Source organism: Chionomys nivalis, chromosome 2 (assembly GCF_950005125.1).
Source record: "Chionomys nivalis chromosome 2, mChiNiv1.1, whole genome shotgun sequence".
NCBI classification, from domain to species: Eukaryota; Metazoa; Chordata; class Mammalia; order Rodentia; family Cricetidae; genus Chionomys; species Chionomys nivalis.
This window is the reverse complement of record NC_080087.1, coordinates 104,245,809-104,271,581: the sequence shown is the minus strand read 5'-3', so window position 1 is coordinate 104,271,581 and position 25,773 is coordinate 104,245,809. Positions and strand designations below refer to the sequence as shown.

The window sequence follows — 25,773 nt, the reverse complement described above, 5'->3', positions numbered from 1 at the left end:
CTCAGAAGCAGGAGGAAGAATGAAACAAATAAAAATCAACAGCTGGAAACAAAGCAGCAAATGAACAGGCCAACACCCGGCTCTCTGAAAAAGTCACCTTTAGGAAAAGGAGGCTCACAAAGGCACTGATCAACTAAGAGGAACATAAGTAAAGATTTAGAAACTGCACTGCAAGGCAATTCTTTTCTTTGGGTACAAATGGCAGGTTTTGATTTCTATTTAATTACACTTATCACTGTGCATACATGTGCACACATTAACGTTGCTGTGCTTGTGCAAATGCATGTGTGGATGTGTGTCACTATGTGTGCAGAGACTGGAGAGCAAAACTCAAGAGTCTTCCTCACTCTCTCCATCTGAATTTTTGGGATGGGGTCTCTTACAGAATGGATTTGGCTAGACTAGCTGGTCAGCAAGTCCCAGGGATCCCCTGCCTCCAAACAAGCACAACTACACCCAGTTTGATATGGGGTGCCTGGAATCTTAACTCAGGTCCCTTACTAACTAGGTCATCTCCTAACCTTAACTGTACTTAACAGATAAAATATTCATTCACTTGCAAAAAATAAATCAATAACTGTAAAATGTATTTATTTGTACAGTCTGACCCAGCAACAATTCTTACAACTTAAAGTAACATGGAACCAAGGAAGTGTGTACAATATGTGCATTATTGTGTTGTAAATATGAAGAAATAAAAATAATTAGAAATATCAGTATCAAATAAGTAGTCAATGAGCTCTGCTTTATCCCAGAGGTTAATAAGCTTTTCCTATTGAGGACCAGATAGATAGTAAGTAAGTAAGTGAGAGGCTTTAAGCTAAGCGCAGGTTTCACTGACACATTTCTCATGCACCACTGGGAGGGCTGTACAGTTTTGCAACTTTACATGCAAATCTGAGCAGCTCTGGGCTGATCTGACACACAGACCACAGTGTGCCAATCTGATTAATTTCTTTGTTAATACACAGACATGGCATATAGAGGCAGCCACTAAAAACAAAAAAACTTCAATCTTTAGTAAAATAGGGACATGTTTGTGATATTAAAATAAAATATAAACTATAAGGCAATATTCAAAAATACATAAACATACACTTCATTGACTGAAACCCCCATTAAGCTGCCAATTTTAGGTTCTGTGACAGTAGAGTCGCAGGGGATTTGGCTTTTGATCTTTGTTTCTAACTTCCCAAGACAAGCAGGTGTGCCTTTGCCTTCCAGTTACTTCATCTTGCTATTTGTACGTCTTCTTTCTGGAGCCTAGTCTTGAGCGGCTCAACTAATGCTGCCCCCCACTGCTAGGGTGAGCCTGCCTACTGCCTCATCTTTCTTCACCACTGGTGTCCTGAACCCTCTGCCTTCCTAAGAGCCAGGTTGCTTACCCTTCCTTAAAAATGCACTGTTGTACAAAAAGTCACAGCTCACACATATTACAAGAGAGCCTGTTACACTCTAGGGTGAGAGAGAAGTCCTGTTTGTGGGTAAAAGCAAACAAAACATAAAAAGGAAGAAGGATACAAGCAAAGTACTGAAGAACAATATTAACAGAAGGAACACAGGGTAACTACAATCTATGGGATACAACGATGTATAAACTAGCAAGGCTCAGCACTGGGGCCACTCAGCTCTAAGCACTTCACACTACTAACAAATTACAGCAATTCTGTGGCAGGTTCTGGGTTTTTTCTCTACCCTACAATGGGGACCCATGAAAGCTGGATTCTTTGGTTTGTTAGTTTTGAGACAGTGTAATAGTAATACTTTTTGTAATAGTTCTGGCTGTCCTGGAACTCACTCTATAGACCAGGCTGGCCTCAAACTCAGATTCGCTTGTCTCTGCCTCTCTAGTGCTGGGACTCAAGAAGTGTGTCGCCGCCATCCAGTAACAGTTGGATTCTTAATATTCTCCTCCAAAGGTCTATGTGTTCATGGGTACAGTCACCAGCCTATGGCTGTATGGTCTTCAGCACCCAGCCCTTTGTTTCCTGGCCACCAAGATCTGAGGGGCCTATTCTACCACATGTGGCCACCATGTTGTGTTGCTTTGACACAAGCCCAAGCCACACAGCCAAATGATCATGGTCCCAAACCTTCAAATCATTAGCTAAGCCTTTCTCCGTTTATGTGTCACCATGATAGAAAGTTGACACACTGAGATGCGCTAGCCTAGCCCCCACAAGGAACACCTCTGACCTAGTCATGACATGATAGTCTGATATCAAGTGTCTTTTCTTTAATGAAGAAAAGTTTCTTTCCTTTTGGAGACTTTTAAACTACATTTCTGCTTCTGACCTCTGCTTCTTTTCGTTTTCCAGTGTGCATCTAGCAGTGGAAACTGTTGGGACTATCTTCCTGATACCTTGCCACATTTACAGCAAGGCACAAACTCCTACAATAAAAACCTCAGGGAGCTCACAGCTGACTACAACCCAGCAGAGAACTTGAGCTTCTGAGGTACCTGAAGTTCCCTATTGTTTCTGTTTCTCACTGTGTCTGTCAGCAGCCTGCAGCCTCTGCTGGACTGTGGTGTGCATTCTGAGCAGGACTGCAGAGCACTCACGCAGGGCCCACAGGCAGGGAAATTCAGAAGGAGCCTTTGCCTTGCGTTTCAGTGGAGGACATGCAGGTCTGTAAGTGGGTTCTTTCATTGACTAAGACGGCTGCAGCGAGGGCCAGTGAGTCCATGGACTGGAACGCATGTGAACTCCGTACTTACACTTACTTTCGTTTTCTAGTCATCAAGATCAGCCTCATGTTCTCTTCAGTGTTAAAATTGTAAAGATGAAGAAAGCAAGGCACAGAGGATCAAGTGACCTGCCCCACATTCTAGCTAGATCAACCCTATCCCAGGCCTGCAGTCTGATGCACACTATGCCGTGTCTCCCTTACTCAGCTTTCAACGTCCATTCCAACCAACGAGAAAAGTAATTTATACCTAACACTTCAGTTTGATTAGAAGTAGAAATCGCACTTTTAACACCGCGCTGTAAATGAGTAAACTCGGTATACTGACTGACTCCTCCTCCCACGTGAATCTGATTTTGCTGTAGCACACATCAACTTCAGCCACCCACAGCTGTGCTGGAGACCGAAGCCACAGCATCACAGGCAATGGGCTGTTAAATGCATGCATGTTAGTGAGCTGGTTCTGTCCAGGACACAGGAGACCATAGCTCCACTTGACCTAGTAGGTGGAGAAAGCACAGTTGACCCATCCTACTCTCAAGGACCAAGGACGTCGGCACCACTGAGGAGGCACCCCCCACAGCACCAAGCAGGGCCTCTGAAGCAGTCACAGTCATTTACTTCTGATATTGAGCAGATCGACCTGAGCGCCAAGGCCATTCTGGTGTGGGCAGCCCAGGAAGAGTCAAAGGAACCATAGCTGTTGTGTCAAAGTGCAAGGCCCTGGGCCCAGTATCAGTACAGTGGCAAGACTTCATATAAAGGCATGCCCCAAACACCATGTTCCCATCACTGTAAGTTAACAGACAGTACGGCAGCAATACTGGTGTAGGCTGGTCTTTCCAACTACTGGAGAGGCATCATGAGATGGTCACTTAGACCTAGGGGTTTGAGACCAAGCTAGGAAACACAAGGAAACCCTTTTAAAAAGGGGGACTCTAAATACTGAAATATTTTGCTATATAAGCAAAATCAATAATATTTTCTTTACAAAGTCATTCCTGAATTTGTAGGAATAAAATTTGTAGCTATAAAACAATAAACAGCATCTCCTCCAGGAGTCTCTGTTGTGTGCACATCTGCATGAAGCCTGTGCAGGACGAAGATGGAATGAGAGGCCTTATGCATACATGTCACCTCTGAGAACCTGCTACTGACATGCCACAGAAGGCTAACTGGGAAAGGAGTGTCTTTCCCCACACCTGATTTGCATCTACCATGGCTCCTCTGCCTGCTCACACTGGTTTAACTGCGGGACTACAACCCATCCCTAGCATGTCCCTGCCTTAGTCTCTCCATTTGTGGCCTGATACCTGGTAAGCTTCAGACACATAAGGCTGAGTCCTACTTCCTTCAGGCCTCTTCATGCAAAGGCCTACACACCCTGGTCACTCACACTCCAGTACTGAGGAGTGGCCTTTATGACTCAACAGTTACACACCCTGGTTTACTATCCATCTCCCACTTAAATGTGTCTCTGCTGAGAGCAGGAATTTTATTTGATGCAAGTCTTTCAAACTAGAACCAGGCCTAGCACAGGGTAGAAGCAAAATAATCGTAATTAATAACAATAAACAACATATTGAACCCACTAGAGAATTCCAGAGTTGTCAGCAAAGGAAAAGGGTAAATACTGTAGTACTGGCTAGTGCAGTTGACAACAAATCGAAGCATTAACTATGCAAATATCGTCTACTTCTATGCATGTAGCAGACCCCGCAGTGCGCTCCAAGGAGTCGTCTTTCCTGCTCCCCCAGTGACTCACAGCATCCGCAGGTTGTGAAAGGTACGGTCATCCTGTTCAAGCCACGGCCCTTTGTTGTACTTAAGGTATTCTATGTCCTCTACCACCTAAAACAATAGAAATAGAGAACCCCATTTTAGAACTGTGAATGAGGCAACACTATATATTGTAAACTCTTGGCATACAAGTCAAGGAGAATAATATGGCAGGACCTAAGTGCTGCTCAGCATGATCCTGCCTCAACATTGCAGAATACCAAGGGGACAGAGCCGCTCTCAAGACTGGAACAAAAGTAAGACTGGACAGAAAGCCAACATTAAGGTCAGACTACTCTTGTCTTCTCTAGAAGAGCCACCAGAGAAGCAGAGGAACCTGAATACCAACACATTCCTGGAGAGTCCCGGCCTCCAGTCCTGCCCTTTCAGAGAGGCCATTTTCTCACACTCAAAGTTTTTCTAGAACACGCCCAGCTTGGACCTCACTTAAAGGTGCATTATTTTAAGATACATACCATTTAAATAGATACCCAATCAAAGGGTATAAAAATACATTGAATATGAACAGGGTAGCACTGGACCAGGAAGGTAATGAAAGCAGCCTTTCAGACCAAGTAGGACAAGAATGCTTACAGCAGGAAGCAACAGAGCTACACTAGGACCCAGGATCTGTCTCAAAGCAGAAGGCCATTCCCGAGTGGGAGAGCTCACCAGGTCCCCTTCCTCCTTCCCTTTGTACAGAGGAACTGGGCATACAGGATGCTCACAGCCACCAGCTCTACAAGATCCTTCTGCAGGACAGAAGGGCCTGAGCTGGCACTCAAATCTTGAATTCCTATGCTTCTTATTATTTCCTAACTTGTGACTTTCATTTCTTTCTGAGACCAGGTCTTGCTGTATAGCCCTAGCTAATCTGGAACTCATTATGTAGACCAGGCTGCCTCAAACTTGAGTAATCTTCCTGCTTCCCAAGTGCTGGCATTACAAACACGCCTCACTGAGCGCTGGTAATTGAAGCTATAGATACAATGAAAAAATTTAAAGGGGAACTCCTGTGGGAGGTTTGGTGTTAGTTTTTGTCATTATCAGCAGGGTCTCATTATGCAGTTCAGGCCGGTCTTGAATTCACTATGTAGCTCAGAATGGCCTCAAACTTCTGTTTCTTTACTTTAGCCTTATGTTTTTTCATTGAATGGATATTTACTTAATACCATTTAAGAAATGACCTTTTCCTCCTATTTCACTTTTTATTATTATTATTATCTTAAAGGAACTTGCTTTGCCACACTAAGATGGTCTCTGTGTTGAGTCTGATGAAACAAAAAGAATTCACACTAACTGGGTGACTTACTACTTCTTGCATTAATGACAGAGTTTTTTTGTTACTGTATGTGTGTGTGTATATATATATATATATATATATATATATATTATATATATATATATATATGGTTTTGTATGTGGGAGAGCAAATGTCCTAAATTACTTCTTTCAGAATTTTCTTGGCTGGTATTCACTGCGTTTCCTGAAAACTGCTTCACAAAACAGAGACTTAAGGAAAACAGCTCTCTTTATTTTGTTTTTTTGTTTTTGTTTTTTTTTTTGGTTTTTCGAGACAGGGTTTCTCTGTGGTTTTGCAGCCTGTCCTGGAACTAGCTCTTGTAGACCAGGCTGGCCTCGAACTCACAGAGATCCACCTGCCTCTGCCTCCCAAGTGCTGGGATTAAAGGCGTGCGCCACCACCGCCCGGCAAACAGCTCTCTTTAAACAACTAACTTTTCCTCTGAACTAAGGCAAGGTGCAGCTGTCATGCTCTGTGATACATATATGTACAGAAGTGTTTCACATCTTTGCCATCTATGATTTTAAGACTGTATAAACAAAGCTATTTTTTAAAAAAAAATAACAACTTGATGGCTCAGGGAGGGTAATGAGCAGGACAGATACTGCTGTTTATGTGATGTGGGAGTCCCCTCTGTGTGCTGTCGTTTCCATTACTGAATAAAGAAACTGCCTTGGCCTGTTGATAGCACAGAACTTAGGTGAGTGGACTGAATGCTGGGAGAAAAAAGGACGGAGTCAGAGAGACACTATGGAGCCGCCAGAGTCAGACATGTCGGAACTTTGCTGGTAGGCCACGACCTCATGGTGATATACAGATAATAAAAATGGGTTAAATTAAGATGTAAGAATTAGCCGATTAGAAACTAGAGCTAATGGGCCAAGTTAATACAGTTTCTGTGTGATTATTTCGGGTGTAAGCAAGTCAGGCTGCCAGGAAGAACAAGCGCCCCTCCCCCTCCAACATTTATGACTCGCCGAAGCTCCTAAAGCCAGTAGTAATCAAACCCATCATGTGGCCCGGCGAACCCTGAACATAAGTCTAAGAACATGTGCCATTGATTAGCACTGCCCCACCTTGGTTGAGTCTTCAGATTCCCAGGTACTGTACACCAAAACCTCACACTGCTCACTGTAAGACAGAATGAGAGATACAAGGTAGCATTACAGGTGGAAGGTCTGCACAAATGCCCAGAAGCCACTAGAGCCCCTGCTCTGACAAGCATCCCCACTGGCTGGAACCTGGGTATTCTGGTGTTCATGCCACCACAGTACGGCTGTGCAGGAGCTAAAAACCACTTGCTTCATTTTGTTCTTATTCATAACTTTGAGAATTTAAACAATGCCCTAAAACTTTTCAGTATCAATTTAACTGTAACACATACAGATATACCTAGGACCTGAGAACCCTGTGGAGAGGGGAAGCATTCTTCCCTCATGCTTCAACACATGAACAGAATGAAAGAAGACAGACGTGGTGATGCTAACCCCAATACTGCTTAGGATACTGACTAAGGGTGTAAAGGACTGTATATTGATAGAGTTCCTCCACAGGTATGCTGTGTTTCAAGCAATTTTTCTAGATATCTGTTACATAAATAAGAATGTACCTCTAATGCTAAAATTTATTTTTAGCATCAAGAATCTTAAGGATTTAACTGGAAGGGGAAAAAGCATTTTTAAAAACCCAAACAAATTCACAAAACCTAAACTGAAAAGTCTCCTGTTGGCTCTGCAGCCTGAGGCTGTGAATGGGAGAGAAAACGCTCTGAGCTACGAGGCTTCCTGCAGTCTCTGCAAGACAGCCTGAGTCTGGCACGTGAGCACTGTGCTGGGCTCACCTCATCTTGGGGAGGAAGGTGTTCTTGTAGGCATTCTCGATGTCCTGGAGATAGGCAGAGGTGATCTTCATTTCATGTGGCTGAACAGAAGCAGAGACAAAGAGCAGGAGGCCTTCAGATTCCGTTTCTCATGTGAGTGTGTAAGGCGTGAGCACATTGGGGGCACGGCTTTTTCCTAAGGACCGACAAGCTGCAAGAGCTTTAGGGGCAGGTGGCGGGGGCACAAGCAGCGAGAACTGTTCCTGGCTACAGAGGAATCCATGTCATGACCCTCCTCTCACCAAGCAGGGCCAGGAAGAAGGTCCCTGTGAGAAGCCCCGCCTGTCTCTCTGCTGTACCTCACATCAAGAGCAGGCAACGAGGAACCACAGAGACTGGGAGGCCCAGTCTCTCCCATCGGCCTGCACTTTCTTCTACTGCAGACCCCTCTCTACCTCTCTGCTCTTCCCCCTCTTTCCCACCTTCACTCTTCCTTCACTCTTTCACTTCTCTTGTCAATTAAGAGTGGACAGTTTAGCCAAAGCTAAGATTCACTCTTCTCCCAGGCTCGCCTTCTGTGGCTTTTGCTCATTTCCTTGCTCAGGACAGCGCTCCTCTACCAGAACAAGCTGCTGGGTGGGAACTAACCTATCCAGTTAACACTCAGTCCCAGCATTCTGTAGTTGGTACAGAGGACTCAAGAAACATGTGGGAGGGAAGAGGCAAGGGAGGAAAAGAAGACTAGCCTACTGTTCTGACGTACAGAAATAAAGAAAACATTCCAAAACTGGATGGTGATAGAAGCTGCCACAGTTTGCTAAGTTGGCTAAAAATCAGCTGCAAATTTCAACTGGTGCATGTAATCAAGTATAAATCCCACCTACTAAAGCTGTTCATAAAAATAAAAAAGTCACCCATTTCCTGAGTGCCTGCAGCCCTGGCACCTAGACCAGGCACAGGAAAATGGAACAGCCAGCTGTCTATAAAGGTGAAGAATTCACTCCACCTGGGAACATTACTCCAGCACAGGGGGTGCCAGGCACGAACTGCAGGCACTTCTGTCTGACAGACACCAGCACTTAGTAGTAATAGGTGAGGGGCCACAAAAGCACTGTGGGGCGACAGGGATGACATGCAGATGTGCATCCTTCCACACCCATACAAGCCCAAGGAGAAAGCCAGGCTTTGCCCTGCTTGCTAGACTTGCCATGTGCCAGCCAGCCTTGCCCTCTGTTAAGGTAATACACTTCCTTGCTTGTAACATAAACTCAACACAAAACACCCATCAAATTTACATGACGCTTGAAAGGACATTCAAATCACTTTCATCTTTAGGACAACAGGACATGAGATCCCTTAGAGAAGAGAAGAGAAAGGACAGAGGATATGCTCACTTTGCCTCCCCACAAGAATGGCTCAGGGGATAGATATGCTCTCGCTGGGTCCTCCTGCCTTGTGGGGTCACTGGGAACTGGCACACGCTGATCACAAAAACATGTAGACACCTGGCTCGCATGGGTACCGACTTACATCTCCTTTCTTCTGGATCCGTTTCTGTATCTCTGGTACGGGCACATCGATATAGATGACTACGTGGGGTGGCAGGTACTCTGGGAGAGTGAGCCGTTTTACTTCATTGTAGTGGTCCACACCTACACAAGACAGCCCATCACTATCAAACTCTAGACAGCTACAGACTTCTGGCATCGTAACTGCTGTGCACAGGACAGACCCTGAGTATGTCTACCTCACTTCTGGGAAAGTTGGAAGCACACCAGTTCTCCTTGTGTGTTTCTTTAGCTGGGATGTATGATACACCTGCTGTGTATCTATTTCTTTATGAACACAAATAAGTGTCTGGTCTACAGGGAGTTCAGAAAGCATTTCTTAAAAAATTCAACTGAAAATTTAAGCTCCACTTTTCCGGGTTCAGAATATTTCAGAGAGTTGAATGGACTATGTGTAACTACCCACTGAATCAGATTCACACCAAAATAATCTGGGAGTCCTGAGACTGGAGCAGTCACCTCACCCTTTTCAAAGTCGTAGTAATCGGAGGTTTGTCATTCAAAAGAATTAAAACCCACTCCTTGGGACACGCACACCATGTCCACATCAGCCCCCAACAGGGCACCTCTGGGCAGTGTTGAGAAAGAACTGCTTGTATGGTAAAATCTTCCTGAATGACAAGCGGATGCTCACACCAAGGCCCACAGAAAGACACTTCTTCCACTTCACAGAACACCCCAGTGACCCGCCTGGTCACTGTGTCGAAGGCTATCTTTGGACTGGACTGTGACCAAGACCACTGCAGTAGGGAAAGCATGATGTAGGAGGCATACCTATGGACATAGGACACTTGCACAGACTGCCCTGACCACACCCCCACGAGCCCAGGAGAAAACCAGGCCTTGCCCTACGTGCTGGACCTGCAATGCAGCAGCCTTGCACTCTGCTAAGGTAATGTACTACCTTGCACTCTGCTAAGGTAATGTACTACCTTGCTTCCTCTGTTCCATCTCCATTTGCCTGCTTACGTCTGACAACATCCTATTCCTTAGGCCTCTTTTCCTCACTGGATGCCACTGACTTCCGCCAATGTACTTTTCCCTATCCTGGCACTAATATGACTGGCTACAGTCTCCAACCTTATACATGTAAAATCCAATGGTCATGTGTTACAAACATTGGCAAGGCCAACCCCCTCACACTCTTCAGCTCTCTCTGGGCACACACAGCCATGGAGCTTTATCCATGGGGTTTCCATCTCCTCAGTAATTGCACCCAGGACCTGGTCACCACTGTTATCACTCATGAGCATTACCAAGTGAAAACAGGCCCACTGCAGGCGCTGACACCAGACCACACCTGCTGGCATCAATCCCTCAGGCCACAGCAGCGTGAATCTACGTTTAGGTATACCCTGGGCCCATTTAAGAGAGTCTTGTACCCAGGACACCCAAACAGAAACCACCTCGGAAAAACTGATTCTTCCTCATTCTAGAAACTGGTCTCCCATCACTCTCCTCCCGTGCTTCTGCAAGACTGAGCATTGTTCCCTCCTATAGACAGTTCCCGCTGCCAGTGTGTCCTCCAACTTAATCCTACCCCAACATGTTCCCTTCCAACCTCCTCCCAACTGGCCTCCTCCCCTTGGACTTTTCCTCACCATGTATATTCTTTCCAGACACTTCTGTGAGCTTCTAACTACCAAATCTTCCTTCTCACACTTAAAATGCCCAGCGACCCCTCAGGACTTCCAGAAGACATTCAAACTTTCTTCCCTAGGCCAGCCCTTACTTGTCCATGCCCTGTCATGCACTGACACTCCACACCACTGGCCAGACCCCATCCCTCCCCTAGCCTGCTGCTGACAATGGACCTGTCCTCACTCCCTCTGGCACTCGGTGTCTGATCCCTGAAGGCCATTCACTGCAGGAGCTGTCCCTGGCAATGACTCCCAGCCCTGCCACACGCTAGTCAGGCCCCAGGCGTGCTCTTTCCCTAGCACTCCAGGGTGCTCAGGGACGCTGTGCTGCCGCTCATCACTTCTGCGGGCTTCATTCCCCTGTCCCAAGGATAACAAAAGCCTTGCCTGAGATCCCCAAGCATCCAGGCAGAGCTGTGTGCAGTGGCCCCCAGAAATACCTGTTGGCCAACCTCAACTGCCGCTTGGCATGTACAGGGCAGCTGTCCCTTGCCCACTCCTTCCGCTTCACACACACAGACGGACGACTTCTAGCCACCAGGACACAGCAGAGCCAGAGTCTCAGATTACAACTATCCTTTTGCTTGCCTCAGTTTCCCTGACCGACTATACTCACGCTGACCATTAGATTTCAGTACCCACTAGTACAGGCATCAAGCACACAGGCAAGAACCTAACACTGAAACTGACTCAGGCCAAGCACAGTATAGCCCAAACTCCTTACAGGTACACCAACCACCCCAGGGTTCCCAGGCTAACCGGCTTTAACCAACAGACTTTTATCCTTTCTCCTTTGTCATCTGTCAATGTCCCTAAAACAGCTCACTAATTTGTTAGAGGGGCAACTGCACAGAAACTGGCAGGGAAAATAAAATGGCCCAATTTCATAAAAACTACACACTAGACCTGGAGAGTTTAGCAAAATTAGCTATATAGGCCAAGGAAAACTAGTGGAGCTGTGGGCTGACCTCTTGGGGTAGAGCGGGGGGGGCACTGCGTTGCACTGCGGGATGCAGAGTTTTCCTGAACAGCAAGGAGGCCTCTAGGGTGAGTGAATGGACAAAAGACATCTATTAGGATGACAAGGACAATGGGAGCTTGCTGGGCTCCCTTTCTCCTGGGGAATGCGGTATGTAACAGCACAAAATACCCTCCCCTCCCCTCGGCCTCTGTGGAGGTATCTCCATCAGCAGAGGGCACAACTCACACTCCTTTCGGATGAAGCCCTGGTTGTACATTGCCTCCAGGAAGACAAAGTCACTGTAGATGGAGCGCTCCAAGACCACACCTTGTCCTGTTGAAACAGGTAAACAGTTTTAAACCAAATGAATAAAAAGTACTGCTAACTAGAAATTTCATTTTAGAAATGGAAAACAAAAGCCCAGTCACTTATAGTTCTAGTTCTTATAAATACATTCAAAGACTACACTGTTACAAGTGGAAAACAATTTAAAACCACAGTGCTTTTTTGGTTTGGGGTAACACTGTCTCCTCCATCACGTGGAACAGAAGAGGAAGATGGGTTCTAAACCAGCTACTTCTGCCTCACTGTGACCTCTCAGATCCCAGGTCAACTCTTCCTATACTTCACGCCTTACTCATCACAACCCCTCAAAGTCTCTCAAACATAAAACTATATATATATGTTAGTTTTTCTAAATATAAAGAAAAGTATAAAAATGTCCCAAGTTCAGAGTAATTTAATAACTCTTTGTTATCTCATGTGTTTGGAAATGAGACAAATTCATGTCCTGATCATGCCACAAGAGGTGGAATTCCAGCATTTGGCAAAGTGCTGTACCATAGGGTCAAAGTAACATTCCTATTTTTCCCGAGATCGTCTCCATCATTAAAGAAAAGTATCTTGCTCTCTTTCAACAGCAGCTTCAGGTTTCTGCCTCAGAGCAATCACGTCCCAAAGAAGAGCCTGGTTCAGAGCACTATTTTATGTTGACAGAGATGTGCTTAACTCTCCAATCAAATACACTTTCTAGACCAGATATGTAATGACCACTTCTTTCTCCAGGTCCAGGGTCTTCCACGTCTGTTAATATGATTTGAGAGATGGGCAGCCAGATGGGGACACTCCTGTCTTTGAGGTGGTGGTGCTGAAGCAGCCAAAGGTAATCGCTCCAGTCACACTCAATGAGAAGGCAAGGAAGCTCACAGCCTTTCCCAATGATATCTGCACTCTCCGTTCTCAGCAGCAGCAGGCCACTTGCAAACTGGGCTGATAAAGTTGGGCTCACATCTCCTAATGGCCTCCTCTCCTTTAGAGTAACGACCTCCATCCAGTCCAATATTCTAAGCTGGCCACTTCTCACCTTTATTGTCATCACTGCCAGATTCACTCACGGCAATGTGGTCCTCATGATACTCAGGACAAAAGTCCCTGCAATCCATCCCGCTGGGTCTAGGCAGAACCTTCCCTACGGAAGAACGGGCCCTGGCTCCACTCACCACCCAGAGAAAACTCGTTGTCCAGTGTTTGAGAAGTTAGCTGGTTGTTATATAACTTCATCTAGGACCAGCTTCCCTAGAGCACTCACCACCAACTCACTTCTGCCACACATCTTTCCAGTCAGTCTCTATGCTCCTATTAAAACAGAAGCTTCCTTCCTGCAGTATTCCTGGCTTGAGGAATGAGCCTAGCACACAGCAGGTACTTACTCACAAAATAGTAACTGAACACAGCATAAAAGGAAGCAAATCACTGTTCACTGAACATGTAAAATGTTTCTTTTTAATTTAAGAAACAAATGGTCAGGAAATAGGGTAAAATATGCTAAAAAACAAAAACAAACAGACAAAAAAACCAACCAAGGACTGCCCTGAGGGCCAATATCATTTCCAAGCTACTGCTTGGATTTCCCTGAGGGAGGTCCTGGTACAGAACCCAAGAAGACTCCAGATCACATAAGTTCCTAGGAATAATACTAATCAAGCCCAGAGCTTTTCCATCCTTGGAAGAAAACTAATCATTAACAAAATTGGGGAATAAAAACCAGACTCGTCTGGGACAAATGGGAATCTGTGAAGCAGCTTTATCAGCTATCTTGAGGCCGTGCCGAAAACACATCTTTGTTCTTCTAGCTCAGCTCAGAATCAGAATCACTGGTCCAACTTTCAGGAACACCTGAACTTGTCTAAAACCACAATCAACCACAGGGAAGCCACTGACACAGGAAGCAGACACAGCCTTAAACACAAACCACCTGGTCTTTCCCACACTGTCTGTCTATCAAGCATGGGGCAGCCACTGCCATACAAAGTAGACTGAGCCTTAAACATCGGCCACTCCCTCTCCCACACAGTTCACTCATCAACCACATAAGAGTAGACACAGCCTTAAATACCACCCATACCCCCCCCCCCCCAATACTGTGCCACTGTGAATACAGTTCCTGACATTTGGCACAGTACGCCTGCTGTTAGTTTTCAGGATATTCTGGGTTCAGGTCCAAGTTAACAACTTTGCTGCTTCCCAGGGAAGGGGCTATATCCTTACCTCATCTACACACATTCCTGTTCTGTCATGCCCTTGCTTGAGTCCTTGCTACCAGTCTCTCACTCTAAACTTTGCTTGTCCAAATATACCCAGCTTGAATAGCATCTTAGGACATACTCTCCCCTGAGACCCTGCATATTTTGCCTCCTCCCAACTTTTGCCATCTTTTCAAGGTTTAACTTTTATTCTGTGACAATTTCCAGCCTGGCCACTGTCCCTCCAGAAAACCCACTGGCTGTCATTCATGTCTATACAGGACACACAGTCCATCCTGAAGAGTTCGGCTTCACATTCTCCCAGTCACCCGTGTGCTCCATCCTCCATCACGCTTTATGCTTAAAGCGGTGACATTACTTCTGTAAGTTTGCCTAAAGTACCTTTTCAGAAAACCTTTATTCAGAACGGGATCAAGAAAGGGAAAGCCCACCACCCCTGACCAAGAACAGAGCAGTACCTGTGCTCAACAGGTGTTCCAGGGCGTCTGAGTACTGTAGGAGGCGGCTGGCGTACAGCCAGGACTGCAGGCGGTAGCTGTTGCCATCGTTGCTTTTGGGATTATCATAAAATTTCTCTAAGCTACAGCTGCCACTAAATTCCGTGTGGAGGGGCCTTCCATCGCCTGTGGTGCTGCTTGAGTACTGGATGCCTGCTTCTGGAAAGTACTTCATGCCTAAGGTAGAGAACACCCAGAGGAAGCATGGCTGACTACTACCACTTGAAGTGCATGGTTGGACAAAAACACAAAGAAAATGTGAATACTATGGCCAGGGCTGGGCATCAGAGCCCAAGGGAAGTCACCTTTGTGCCCACACTTCTTTACATGCTCAAGAAGCACATGAGGTGCTGGGGACAATGGCTAAAGAGCAGGCTTCACCATTTCCTGCCACCCAGCAGCACATGGCAGTCCTTCCAATCCTCACCCCACTGCTGCTGTCCAACACCATCAAAAGGCAAGTCAGCAGACTGCTGCACCCAGAACTGGAGCAGGTCAGCCTATCTCCCCATCATCCCATGGGAAAGCAAACACAGTGACAGCTCCTCTGGCAATGCAGTTCAGGTAGGCGCTCTGCTGCACTCCCAGGGAAAAGCCAATCCCAATTTTTAAATTTACATTTGAACCCCAACCCTGCTCCACAATTCAGTCTTTTTGAGATAGGATCTTTCTATGAAGCTTTGGCTGGTCTAGTACTCACTATATAGCCCAAGCTTGCCTCGATTTCATGGCAGTCTTCCTGCCTTAGCCTCTCAAGCACTGAAGATTATAGGCATATATTAAATAAGCAACTAAAAAAAAATGTGAAAGACCTACCTTAGGCCTAAATTTACCTAGTCAACAGAAAGCAAATTCTAGGTGGGATAAGCAGCCACATGCCTGAAAAGCTAGGGTCATCCTGCATGATGTCCATACCTAGCTTCTCTGCGATCTCCTTTGCGAGCTTGTTCTTCCCAGAGCATATGTTCCCATCTACCGTTATCACTCGGCTGTACTCATTCAGTTTTTTGGTTGTCTTATCACCAAGAACGAAGGCGAGAGGTCCATACTTCAGCTGGCATTGCACACTGGTATGAATCTGTCCCTGAAAAAAAAAAACATCACATCACCACTCTGGTTACTGCAGGCATTAGCAATTATTAGGTAAAATAGGAGGAGGCCTCTCTTATTTGATGAGCTGACTCCCTTCTTCCTTAGTGCAAGCTCTCTGAGAGTTGAATGTTTACATCCCTAGGTCTCAAAACAGGGCCTGAAACAAGGATGCTTGCTATGTTAATGAAAACTGGGTGGATGGATGAACAGATGAACAGGTGGATGGACAAATGGCAGAGGGGAGGTGAACCCGACAGAACAAAAATACCACTCTGATCAAGGCTTCTGTCTTCAGCCTGTTACCTAGTTAGCTCACTACCAAGTACACAGTTTAAGCACAGGAAAGCTAGAAGACTTAAACCAAAGTAGAGTTTTCATACTCTAACCCCCAAGTATGATGTCCTTTACAGCAGGAACTGTCCACGATCTAACAAACAACAGGGTAAATAAAGCATTATCTTTGCCTTCCTTCAACTCCATAATCACTCACAGAAGCCAAATTCACAGGTTATGAGGAAGAAGCATCACCCCCCTCTCCTACTGCACTGCTGCTGAGATCATTTTTACATCTCTCATCCATAAGGCAAGAAACATCCTCAGCAGTCTCGCAGTCCATTCAGTAAACTGAAGTAATCCACACTCTCCCCAAACATAAAAAGATCAGCAAGCAGGGAACAGCAGTGGGTACATAGTTAAAAGGCAAACAACTGGAAGGGCAGCAAATTCTAAAGTGGGAAGTAAACCGATCTCAAAGATGATGCAGATGGCAAGTAAGTGCCTAAGATGACCCCATGAGAACCCAGACACGCACTGTGTGTGCTCACAGGATGCCCACAAATGCAAATGACTGCCAGTACCAACACCAGCAAGAGAGCGTGCAGTAGGACGCTCTGCACTGCTGAGTAGTGCAAATGGGACAGTCAGTGGGCGACAGATGGTTACAAGACTACCATCTCACTAATACCCAGCAACCGCATCACAGCTGATAGGAAACACTCCCACGTGAAATTTGCACGCATACTCCATGCAGCTTTTTTTTTTCACAATTGCCTCAAAGGGGAAACTGTCAAGATGGTTTTCAAATAGGCAAATAGACAAGTGATAACATATCCGAACTATGGAGCATTACCAGCGATTAAAAGGAATGACACAAACAGGCCATAAAGACATGAACCAATCTTTTTCTCTTTTTGCTGTTTCTGAGGTTTGATTTTGAGACAAGAGCCTCACTATGTGGACCTGCCCGTTTCATGATGGAATTAAAGGTGTGCACCATGATATCTGGCTTAAGACTTATTATTTAGAGAGAGAGAGAGAGAGAGAGAGAGAGAGAGAGAGAGAGAGAGAGTTAGAGGAGCAACCGCTGAGCTATCTGTCCAGCCCCACTGTAAAAGTAATTGTACACATAAATAGTAGTGTGACAGGCAATATAATGTGTGACTGACTACAGTCCAGAAAAGGCAAAATGACAGAAATCATCAAAAGAGCAGTGGCTGTCAGTTTAGGGAGTGGAAAATAAATGAACATTAAGCACAATGGATTTTTTTAGGGCTGTAAACTAATTTGTTGTACTATAAAAAGGCAGCGACGTGTCACTGTCCACTGTGCAAAACCACTGGACTTCACAGCGTGAGGAACGAACTCAATGCATGCAAAACTTAGGATGGACTGAACTTCCGACATACATTTGTGAAACAAGCTCACTGAAGGGAGTGCTGAAGGAATAAGGATTGTAGCCTCTAAGAGTCAAGGTCAAAGCAAAAGTGCACTGGAATTTGCGTGGTCCTAACGGGGCATAGGCAGATTTCGGCTCACATTCATGCACACCCCATTTCTCTCTCCGGCTCTTTCATACTTCTCACATACACCACTCCTCTGCTCAAAACAAAAATTCTAAATAAGGAGGTCAACCCCTTCACAAATTTAACACCTCTGCAGTTGTAGCTACTAAGAAGCAAAGACGTTATGGTGCTGTCAAAAAACGTGTCCTGTTCCCAGCCACGGCCCCCGCGGAGCCTAGTATCACCCACTATTCTGCATGCATCTTAGGAAGTCCTAATCCTCCCCCAATCTACCCCAAAAGTCTCTGCTACGGCTCCACATCACGTCACCCCAGCGTCCACGGGGCGCTCAACAAAGCAGCTTTGCCAAACACTGAACCGACGAGCAAGCGGGCCCAGATTCCAGGGCTCCAGCATCCCGGTTCCCCAGATGCAGCTTGGAGAGAGAGTCCGCGGCAAAGCTGCACCCGGAGCTGTGGGTGGGGACCTCGGGAGCTTGCGGCTGGAGGGTCTGACCAACAACGCCGAGGAATCGGGGCTCGGAGACGACAGGCCAAGACCCAGGCAAGACATGCCACCCGCCGCTCACCACGCGCTGGGCTCCGGCCGCGAGGCCCCGCGCGGACGCTGACGCCGGGAGAAGTCTCAGCAGTCTCAAGGCCATTGCTCCGCCGTCCCCGCCGGCTCAAGGACCAGACGGACGCGAGCGCGACGGGGTCCTAGGCTGTCTGCGGCGCGCTTCCATGACGTCACAGCCGAGGTGTTCGTGGCGCCTGTCGGAAAAAAAATAACCTTCTTGGGGTGAATAGAGGATTGGGCCAGGTTATATTGGAGGGACGACGCTTAAGCCTAGACCTACACTATGGGCAAGGTGTTAGCTCCTTTGGGCGAGTAGCGCGGCTGGACCCCCAGACAATAGATCTACGTATGTGGCGAAGGGCGAGAAGACCCTCCTGGGCCTTGCCGATTGCATGGAGGCTGCCAACTCTGAGCTGGGGTTCTCGTAGATGCCTTGAGGGATGCGACGAAAGTGTGACTCTACGTGTTCTGTGGGGTGGATCCACCCGCTCCCCAGATCCTGTGGTGAGAACGCGCCACCCGAGTCCACGCCCGATCTCTGAGGACTGGACCCCACTTCCTGGGTTCTGTGGACTTCACCTACTCCCTGCCTGGGTTCGGAAAGGAGGCTTTGCCACCCGCTTGGACTCTGTGGGTGAGACCCGCTCGAAACTCGGTTTTGAGCTCTTATCCGCTGAGAGCTGAGGGGGCCTCGGGTCTAGAACCACCATCGTCTCCAGGGCAGAGCTCCCTGCCTTACTTCCACAGCTGCCTCCTGGAGACGTCTTAAGCTCCAAGATCCTCTGAGGCTAAGAGGAAGCGTCTGAGGAAGCCAAGAAAGTGCTGTGGGGAGTGTGTGTGTCCCCAAAACAGTGGGAGTCCCGCCCTGGGCGTGGACCACCTTCACCAAAGCTCCCCTGCGTTTCCCATTTCTAGAAAGCCCAGTACTCCTTCCAGTATATTGAGAATGGCTCTCCACATTCCTCTTGCATCTCGATCATCCCATTTCGCAACTCCCCTCCAGTGCGCTAGGTGTCAGTATCGGGCAGGCTCACCCTTAAGAAAGACACTGCCTCACCTCCTAAATTGAGGTATGCCTGACAGCTTCAGCTGGTGGCATAATGGAAAACGGTGTATGCCATTAACTTGCAGATCTTAATGGTGCTACTTAAGTTGGAGCCTGCCCCAAGTTTGCCCAGAGTTTTTGTTGTGAATCAACCGTGAGATATTTTAAAATATTGACTATTGGATGAGCTTTGAATCTCTGAATTCCTCCCCCCCTGATTTTTTTTTTTAAATTTATTGTTCTTAATGAGCTGTATTTGAACTTTTAAAAAGAATTCTTCACAAGTGAAGTCTATGATTTTTAGTCAGGGATTCTTTTTTCTGTCTCGCCTTATTGCCAAAATAATATAAGCGTCAACAAAATGACCTAGGAAGTGTTTGCACTCGTTTTATTTCCCCTGGATGCTTGTGACCAGAGGGTTTTTTGATGGGGGTTGAGGCTCTCCCGAAGCTGTTGGAGGAACTCCACAGCCACTCAGAGGAAGAATAAGCCTACTTGAGTGGCAGCTTTCACCTTCAGCAAGAGTTTTCTTTAGAAGAGTTGAGTGAGGAAGTTTCCCAAATGACAGCAGAAGACTGGGAACTCCAGCAGAGTGTCAGAAAAAGAGAATGGAGAATTGGAGCTTTATCTATTCCTTGGTGAATGAGTTTTTAAATCACATTTGGTTGAAACAAAACTAATATTCTTGGTGTAGTGCTTCGTGTGTATACAGGAAATGCTCAAAATAATTATATTTAGAAAGGGGGGTGTCAAGAAATATCCAAATGAAAGGAATGTTGGTCCAGTGAGCAGAGTAGGGAATCAGCCACACAGGAGGTTGTTTTAAGTTTGTCTGCATAAGGTAACTCCTTGACTTACCACTTACAATGCTGCAAAATGATAATCCCCAAACATAAGCAAATAAGGATGAAATTCTTTTAAAAGTATGTAGAAGGTATCCATTGGAAACTGGAGGAAAAGTAGAGAAATCAAACAGAACACAGTGATTTCATGAAACTAAAATCTGCACAGCAAGAGAACAATTAAGAGAAGTGATAGCCTGCAAAATGGGAGAAAATCTTTGCTTGCTACTTATCTGTCATAGGATTGATATGTAGACTATACAAAGAACTCACCAAACACCAGCCAGCCCAGTCAATAAATAGGCCAGTGAAATGAGCCAATAGACCTGTGAAATGGGCATATAATTCTCAAATGATGAAACACTGGTAGCCAATAAACATGAAAAATTTAAGGGCATCATTAGTGATCAAAGAAATAAAATTAAAAGTACATTGATATCCCACTTCACCCAAGTCAAAATGACAGTCATAAAGAAATGAATAACCACAAATTCCGGTGAGGATGTGAACAAAAAGGATTATTTATGTATACACTGCTAGTGATAATGTATATACTAAACTAGCCTGTATGGACATCAGTATGGAGATTCTTAAAAAAAAAAAAAAAAAAAAAAAAAAAAAACAACAAAAAAAAAACCTGGAAATAGAGCTACCATATGACCGAACTATACCACATCTAGTCGCTTACCCCAAACAATTCAAGTCAGCATGCCATGAAAATACACTTGCACCACGATGTTTATTACAACACTGTTCACAATAGCTAAGTTGTGGGGCCAACCCATGTCCAGCATCAGAGGAATGAAGAAAATGTGCTAGATATAAAAATAAAATTTTGTTCAGCCCTAAAGAATCTTGAAATTTGGAGGAGGAAGGAGTGCAACTGGAGAGTATCATGTTAAGCAATTAAGTCAGAAAGGCCAAATTCTCATCTTTTCTCTTGTTTGGGCGTCCTAGAGTTTATAGATAAACTCACATATGTACTGATGGTGTGAAAGTAGAAGGGAAACTGGGCACCAAAAGGAGTGATGTGAGATGTAAAGCGTGAGTAGAGGGTCGTGGGGTGTGGGGGTGTTCAAAGCACATTACAGGCATGCGTGGAAGTAGCTTGTGAAACCTATATAATATTTTGAAGTCATTAAAATGGAAAAGACATACGCAGGCCTTCATAAATCAATTATATGATAACCTTAGTAGTTCTGTGTTGAAGAAATTGAATTTGTAATTTAAAAAAAAACCACTTAACCAAAAATGAAGTTCTTAAACATGCATGCTTTCCTGAAGAATTTTACTTGATATGTAAACGTATAAATTTGTATAACCCCCTTCAAAAACCAGAAGAGAGAATGCTTACCACCACATGTTATGATTCCATAACTGTCAGACAGTGCAAAGATTTGAGAACTCCATAGATTAGTATCTCTTATGAACGTATACAGGAAAATCCTCAAGAAAATATTAGCAAATTGAATCCAATGACATTTGAAATGAGACACCAGAAGCTAATGCGATCTAGTCAAAGGATACAAAGCCAGCTGAAGTTTGAAAACCCACTAATATAAGCAAAACAGAGGAAATATATGTGACCAGAGTGCCTGATACAAGAAAAGTATTGGACACAACTAAATACTCATTTATAATAAAAGAACACATCTGCTCCAATAAAGGCTTTAGGGCAACTGCCTCATCTTCAGAAAGCCTGCCCACAAAACCCTAATGCTAACATCAAGTAGAGAAAGAATGAGATTTGCCTTCTGAATGAAAAACAATTCCCACACTTACAAAACAATGAAACCCCTTAGTCATGTCATAAGTACAAAAGATATAAACAGAATACATGTGGGAAAGAAAGAAAAAAATATCTGTAGATGATATTTTTACTCAGAAAACCCAAAGGAGATAGCAGAAAAACTCCTCGAACGAAGAGTAAGGTCAACCAGGTTGTGCAATACAAAAAAATCATACAGAATTACAGTATTCTGTATACTAACAGCATATAAGTCAGAGCTGAGTAGCAGATAGAATCCAATTTATGCTTGGTCTAAGTAAACTGTAATACTTGAGTTTAAGTGTAACACATCTGTAGGCTACAACATATAAAATAACATAAGAAATAAAAAAAAACCCTCAAAAAATTGAGAGGCTTACATATCACAGATCAGAAGAAATACTCCAGGTTGATTTTTCCCGAGGATGTTTTAATAGGTAGAGACAAACTTTAAAAAATTACAGAAATGTAAAGATGCTAGATTGCTCACGATGAATTTAAAAAGAAGAATAAAGTCAGAGGAACTACTCTCCTGTTGTTGAGCTTTAATAATGCTGCTATCAATCAAGAGCATGCAGTGGTTCTGGAGGCTATGGTGTGCATAGAACAAGAGCCAGTGAAGCAGAGAGAGCTGCCACAACTGAGCCAGGATAGATCTCAGCTGTTTCTACAGTGGTGCAAACATAGTTCCATGGCATAGTGGGAGAACAATTGGCTAGCCATGGGGGAAGCAAATGAACTGTTAATAACCTTAACACCTGGAAAAAAAAAGTCCTAAAATCATGTGTTTGGATGGATCCTGCATTTGAATGTAATATGTAAAATCACGGAGCTTTTAGGAAAAAAATAGGAGAAACACTTTAGGATTAGGACTAGGGAAGTAATTTTTTAAAAAAAATATTGTTTTTATTGAGCTATATATTTTCTCTGCTCCCCTCCCTTCCTCTCCCCTCTCCCCTTCAGCCCTCTCCCATGATCCCCATGCTCCCAATTTACTCAGGATTTCTTGTCTTTTTCTACTTCCCATGTAGATTAGAACCATGTATGTCTCTCTTAGAGTCCTCTTTGTTGTCTAGGTTCTCTGGGCGTGTGAATTGTAGGCTGGTTTTTCTTGGGAAGTAATATCTTTAACTTGATATCAAAAGCATAATCCAGAATAGGAAACAGGTTAACTAGACTTTACCAAACCCAGAAATGCCTTCTGCATGAAACCTTAAGAGGATGAGAGACAAACTACAGGTAGAGAAAATATTTACAAGCCACACATTTGACAACAGACTTGTGTCTAGGATATATAAGTAGCTTCCTTAATTCATATTTGAAATAATCCAAGATCAGGCATGGTGGCACACTCTGAAGGTCAAGAGGTGTGGTTCCATTTATAGTATATTATGCATTGAAGTAAAAGGATGGAGAACAACTTGGGGCATCCAGAGGCTCCAGTGTAGGGATGTGGCTGTGTGTCAGCAGCGCCAGATGTCTTCTGATGATGGGAATGCTCCGCCCCCCAACTACACTGTGTCTAGTCATCACAAACGTGCATACTCTGTGACAGATGACTCTGCATACGTGCTGGGATTTGAACAAGTGTTGTAGGGTGTGCCATATTCATGCAAGAAGACACTGGTGGGAAGACCAGGCAAGGGACACGTGGGACTACCTAGTATATGTCTTTACAACTTTATGTAAATCTTTCTAAAAGAAAGCTTGAAATTACATTGTGCGCAGTATAATAAAGTAACAGAATTTTACAATTTACACTTAAGAGATGGGTTTTTGTGTCATAATTTTTAGAAACCTAAGCACTGGAAAGAAGAATTGCTATCCAAAGCTACAAAGTAGGGTCAAGAAATTGAAATTGTGACAGAAGACAGGTGCTCACTATTTTCTTCAAAATTGTGATGGTAACAGTATCTCCTAATTAATCTGTAGATTCAGCACATTTTCACGAATGATAACCTGTGAGCGTTTCTTCTGTTGACACTGACAAACAGATTCTAAGATGTGTAACTCCTTTCAGGAAGACCCGAAAGAAACCAGGACGACATAGACTAGAAGCACATGAATGAAGGACATGCTCGCGGATCTCACAGCGTGGGAAAGAGCACATGGAAAAGCCCTGTAGGACTGATGCACGAAGAGACAGACAGGCAGGTTGACCTGGACCAGGTCCTTCTTCAATGACTGGGTATTGAGGGAGAAGTGCCAGGAGATGGGTGTGTGGGGTAGAAGATAGATAAAATAAAAGCTGGGGTCTTGCATAAGCTGATGACTTATGCCCAAGCAAGTTTATTAAGAAATCCAGAAGCTTTACCATTTTCAGGGGGAGATATGGCTAAATCAAACTATGCTGGCAAGATAACACATGATCCTTTTGACACAGCTGCTTTAGAGCTGATAAGCTCAGCCCAGAGAGAAAATTCGGGTCCCCAGAAACCACAACCTTGGCTCCAAGGCACTGACATGAGCCCCAGACTATCCTTGTGATATCTACACAAGGACACAGAGATAAAATGCCTTTTGCCCTTTCATCTGAGCCTCTGAGAAAGTCTTGAATGGGTCTGGCTCCCCAAAACAGGTAGATAAAAGAAACAGGTTGGAGTTCAAAGCACAAGGATCCATATGTTCTCGCTGATTTGTTTTATTAAAGGTAACACTACCTAGGGAAGGATGTGACCTTCCAAACAATGGGTGAGTGTTAGACTAATTTTAGATCCTTATAAATGGTTTTAGTTTCAGATGGATTACAAATTTAAACATTTAAAAAACAAAGGTAGAATGTCACAGCAGAACATTTTCATGAACGTAGGGGAAGTAAACATTTCTAAAATGTAAAATCTCTATAAGGGAAATTGTACACATTAAACATGAAAATGAAGAACTTTTCCTCGCTGTAAGACCCATGAGGTCAGAGCATATAATGAACTGGAAGGTATTTTCTTCCAAGGGCTCAGATCTGACAAGGAGCTCGGATCCAGACGATGTAAGAAGCCCTGTAAGGAAAGAGACCAGTGTGAAAATGGGCAGAAGATGTGGGCGGCTCACCAGAGAGGTCATAGCCAATGAACAGTGAGACGCTCAGTGTCAGTACCTGCAGAACACCGTTCTGCAGATATAAGTCACAGTGAGAAGCCTTTGGAGCCCAGAAGAAAGGCTGATGGAAACAGATGAACAGCTCTGCGTGTTGGCCAGGATTTAGAACCTCTAGGATTCTTCTCCTATACTGGTAATGGGAGTGAAACTGGTACATAAAGTTTGGAAACCAGTTTCTTCTAAATCTGACCATACACATATCTTGTGTTTCAGCAGCTATAGAAACATACAGCCTTTGTGTACCTATGTCTAGCTTAGATACAGCTCTGTGTAACTCACTAAACTGCATAGATATCAATAAAATACTACCTAGATTGTATATAGCAGCATTACACATCCTAGACAGTACCTGTAATACTGTCAACCAAGAGCAAAATACAAGACTACATGCTGATACATATGTAAATATCGCTGAGCAACAATGCATGAATCATTGCTACATGCAAAGACACCCAAACACAAACTGCTGAGCCAAAGCAGAACATGAAGGTGTATGTACTTCATGATTACAATAATGAAACTCAAAACATCCAGATTACTCTCTGGAAATAGTGGCCAGCATAGTGGTTATCTTGAGGCAGAGAGGGTGCCTAGAGTTGGACTCTAATGCTTGATCTACCTGGACTACAGTTTCCTGAGTCCACACGCAGAAAATATGTTTGGATAAAGGCTCATTACTGTAGGTAATTTTATAGGTTTGTTAAATTACTTTAAAAATATTAAATAGAATATGATATGAGATTTTATTTGAATTCTACTTGAGAATACTTAATGT

The 25,773-nt window shown here is 44.5% G+C and overlaps 1 protein-coding gene and 1 pseudogene across 6 annotated transcripts in view; both read right to left on the bottom strand.

Moving 5' to 3' along the window:
• The window catches only part of Ndufa10 (NADH:ubiquinone oxidoreductase subunit A10), a 46,111-nt gene extending 27,723 nt beyond the window's left edge, over positions 1-18,388 (bottom strand). For all 6 annotated transcript variants that reach the window (XR_009056666.1, XR_009056667.1, XR_009056668.1 and 3 more), the window contains exons 1-8: positions 18,261-18,388; positions 15,714-15,882; positions 14,760-14,975; positions 12,005-12,091; positions 9,120-9,241; positions 7,611-7,690; positions 6,847-6,901; positions 4,454-4,539 (exon numbers count right to left, since the gene is read on the bottom strand). Coding sequence is in view for 1 of the 6 variants with exons in the window: in XM_057761524.1 (XP_057617507.1) it covers positions 4,454-4,539; positions 6,847-6,901; positions 7,611-7,690; positions 9,120-9,241; positions 12,005-12,091; positions 14,760-14,975; positions 15,714-15,882; positions 18,261-18,335 (890 nt within the window). In the remaining 5 variants the exon portion in view is untranslated. The remainder of the gene's footprint in view (positions 1-4,453; positions 4,540-6,846; positions 6,902-7,610; positions 7,691-9,119; positions 9,242-12,004; positions 12,092-14,759; positions 14,976-15,713; positions 15,883-18,260) is intronic.
• Positions 12,498-13,200, bottom strand: LOC130862575 (signal peptidase complex subunit 3-like; annotated as a pseudogene).
• Positions 18,389-25,773: the final 7,385 nt, after the last annotated feature.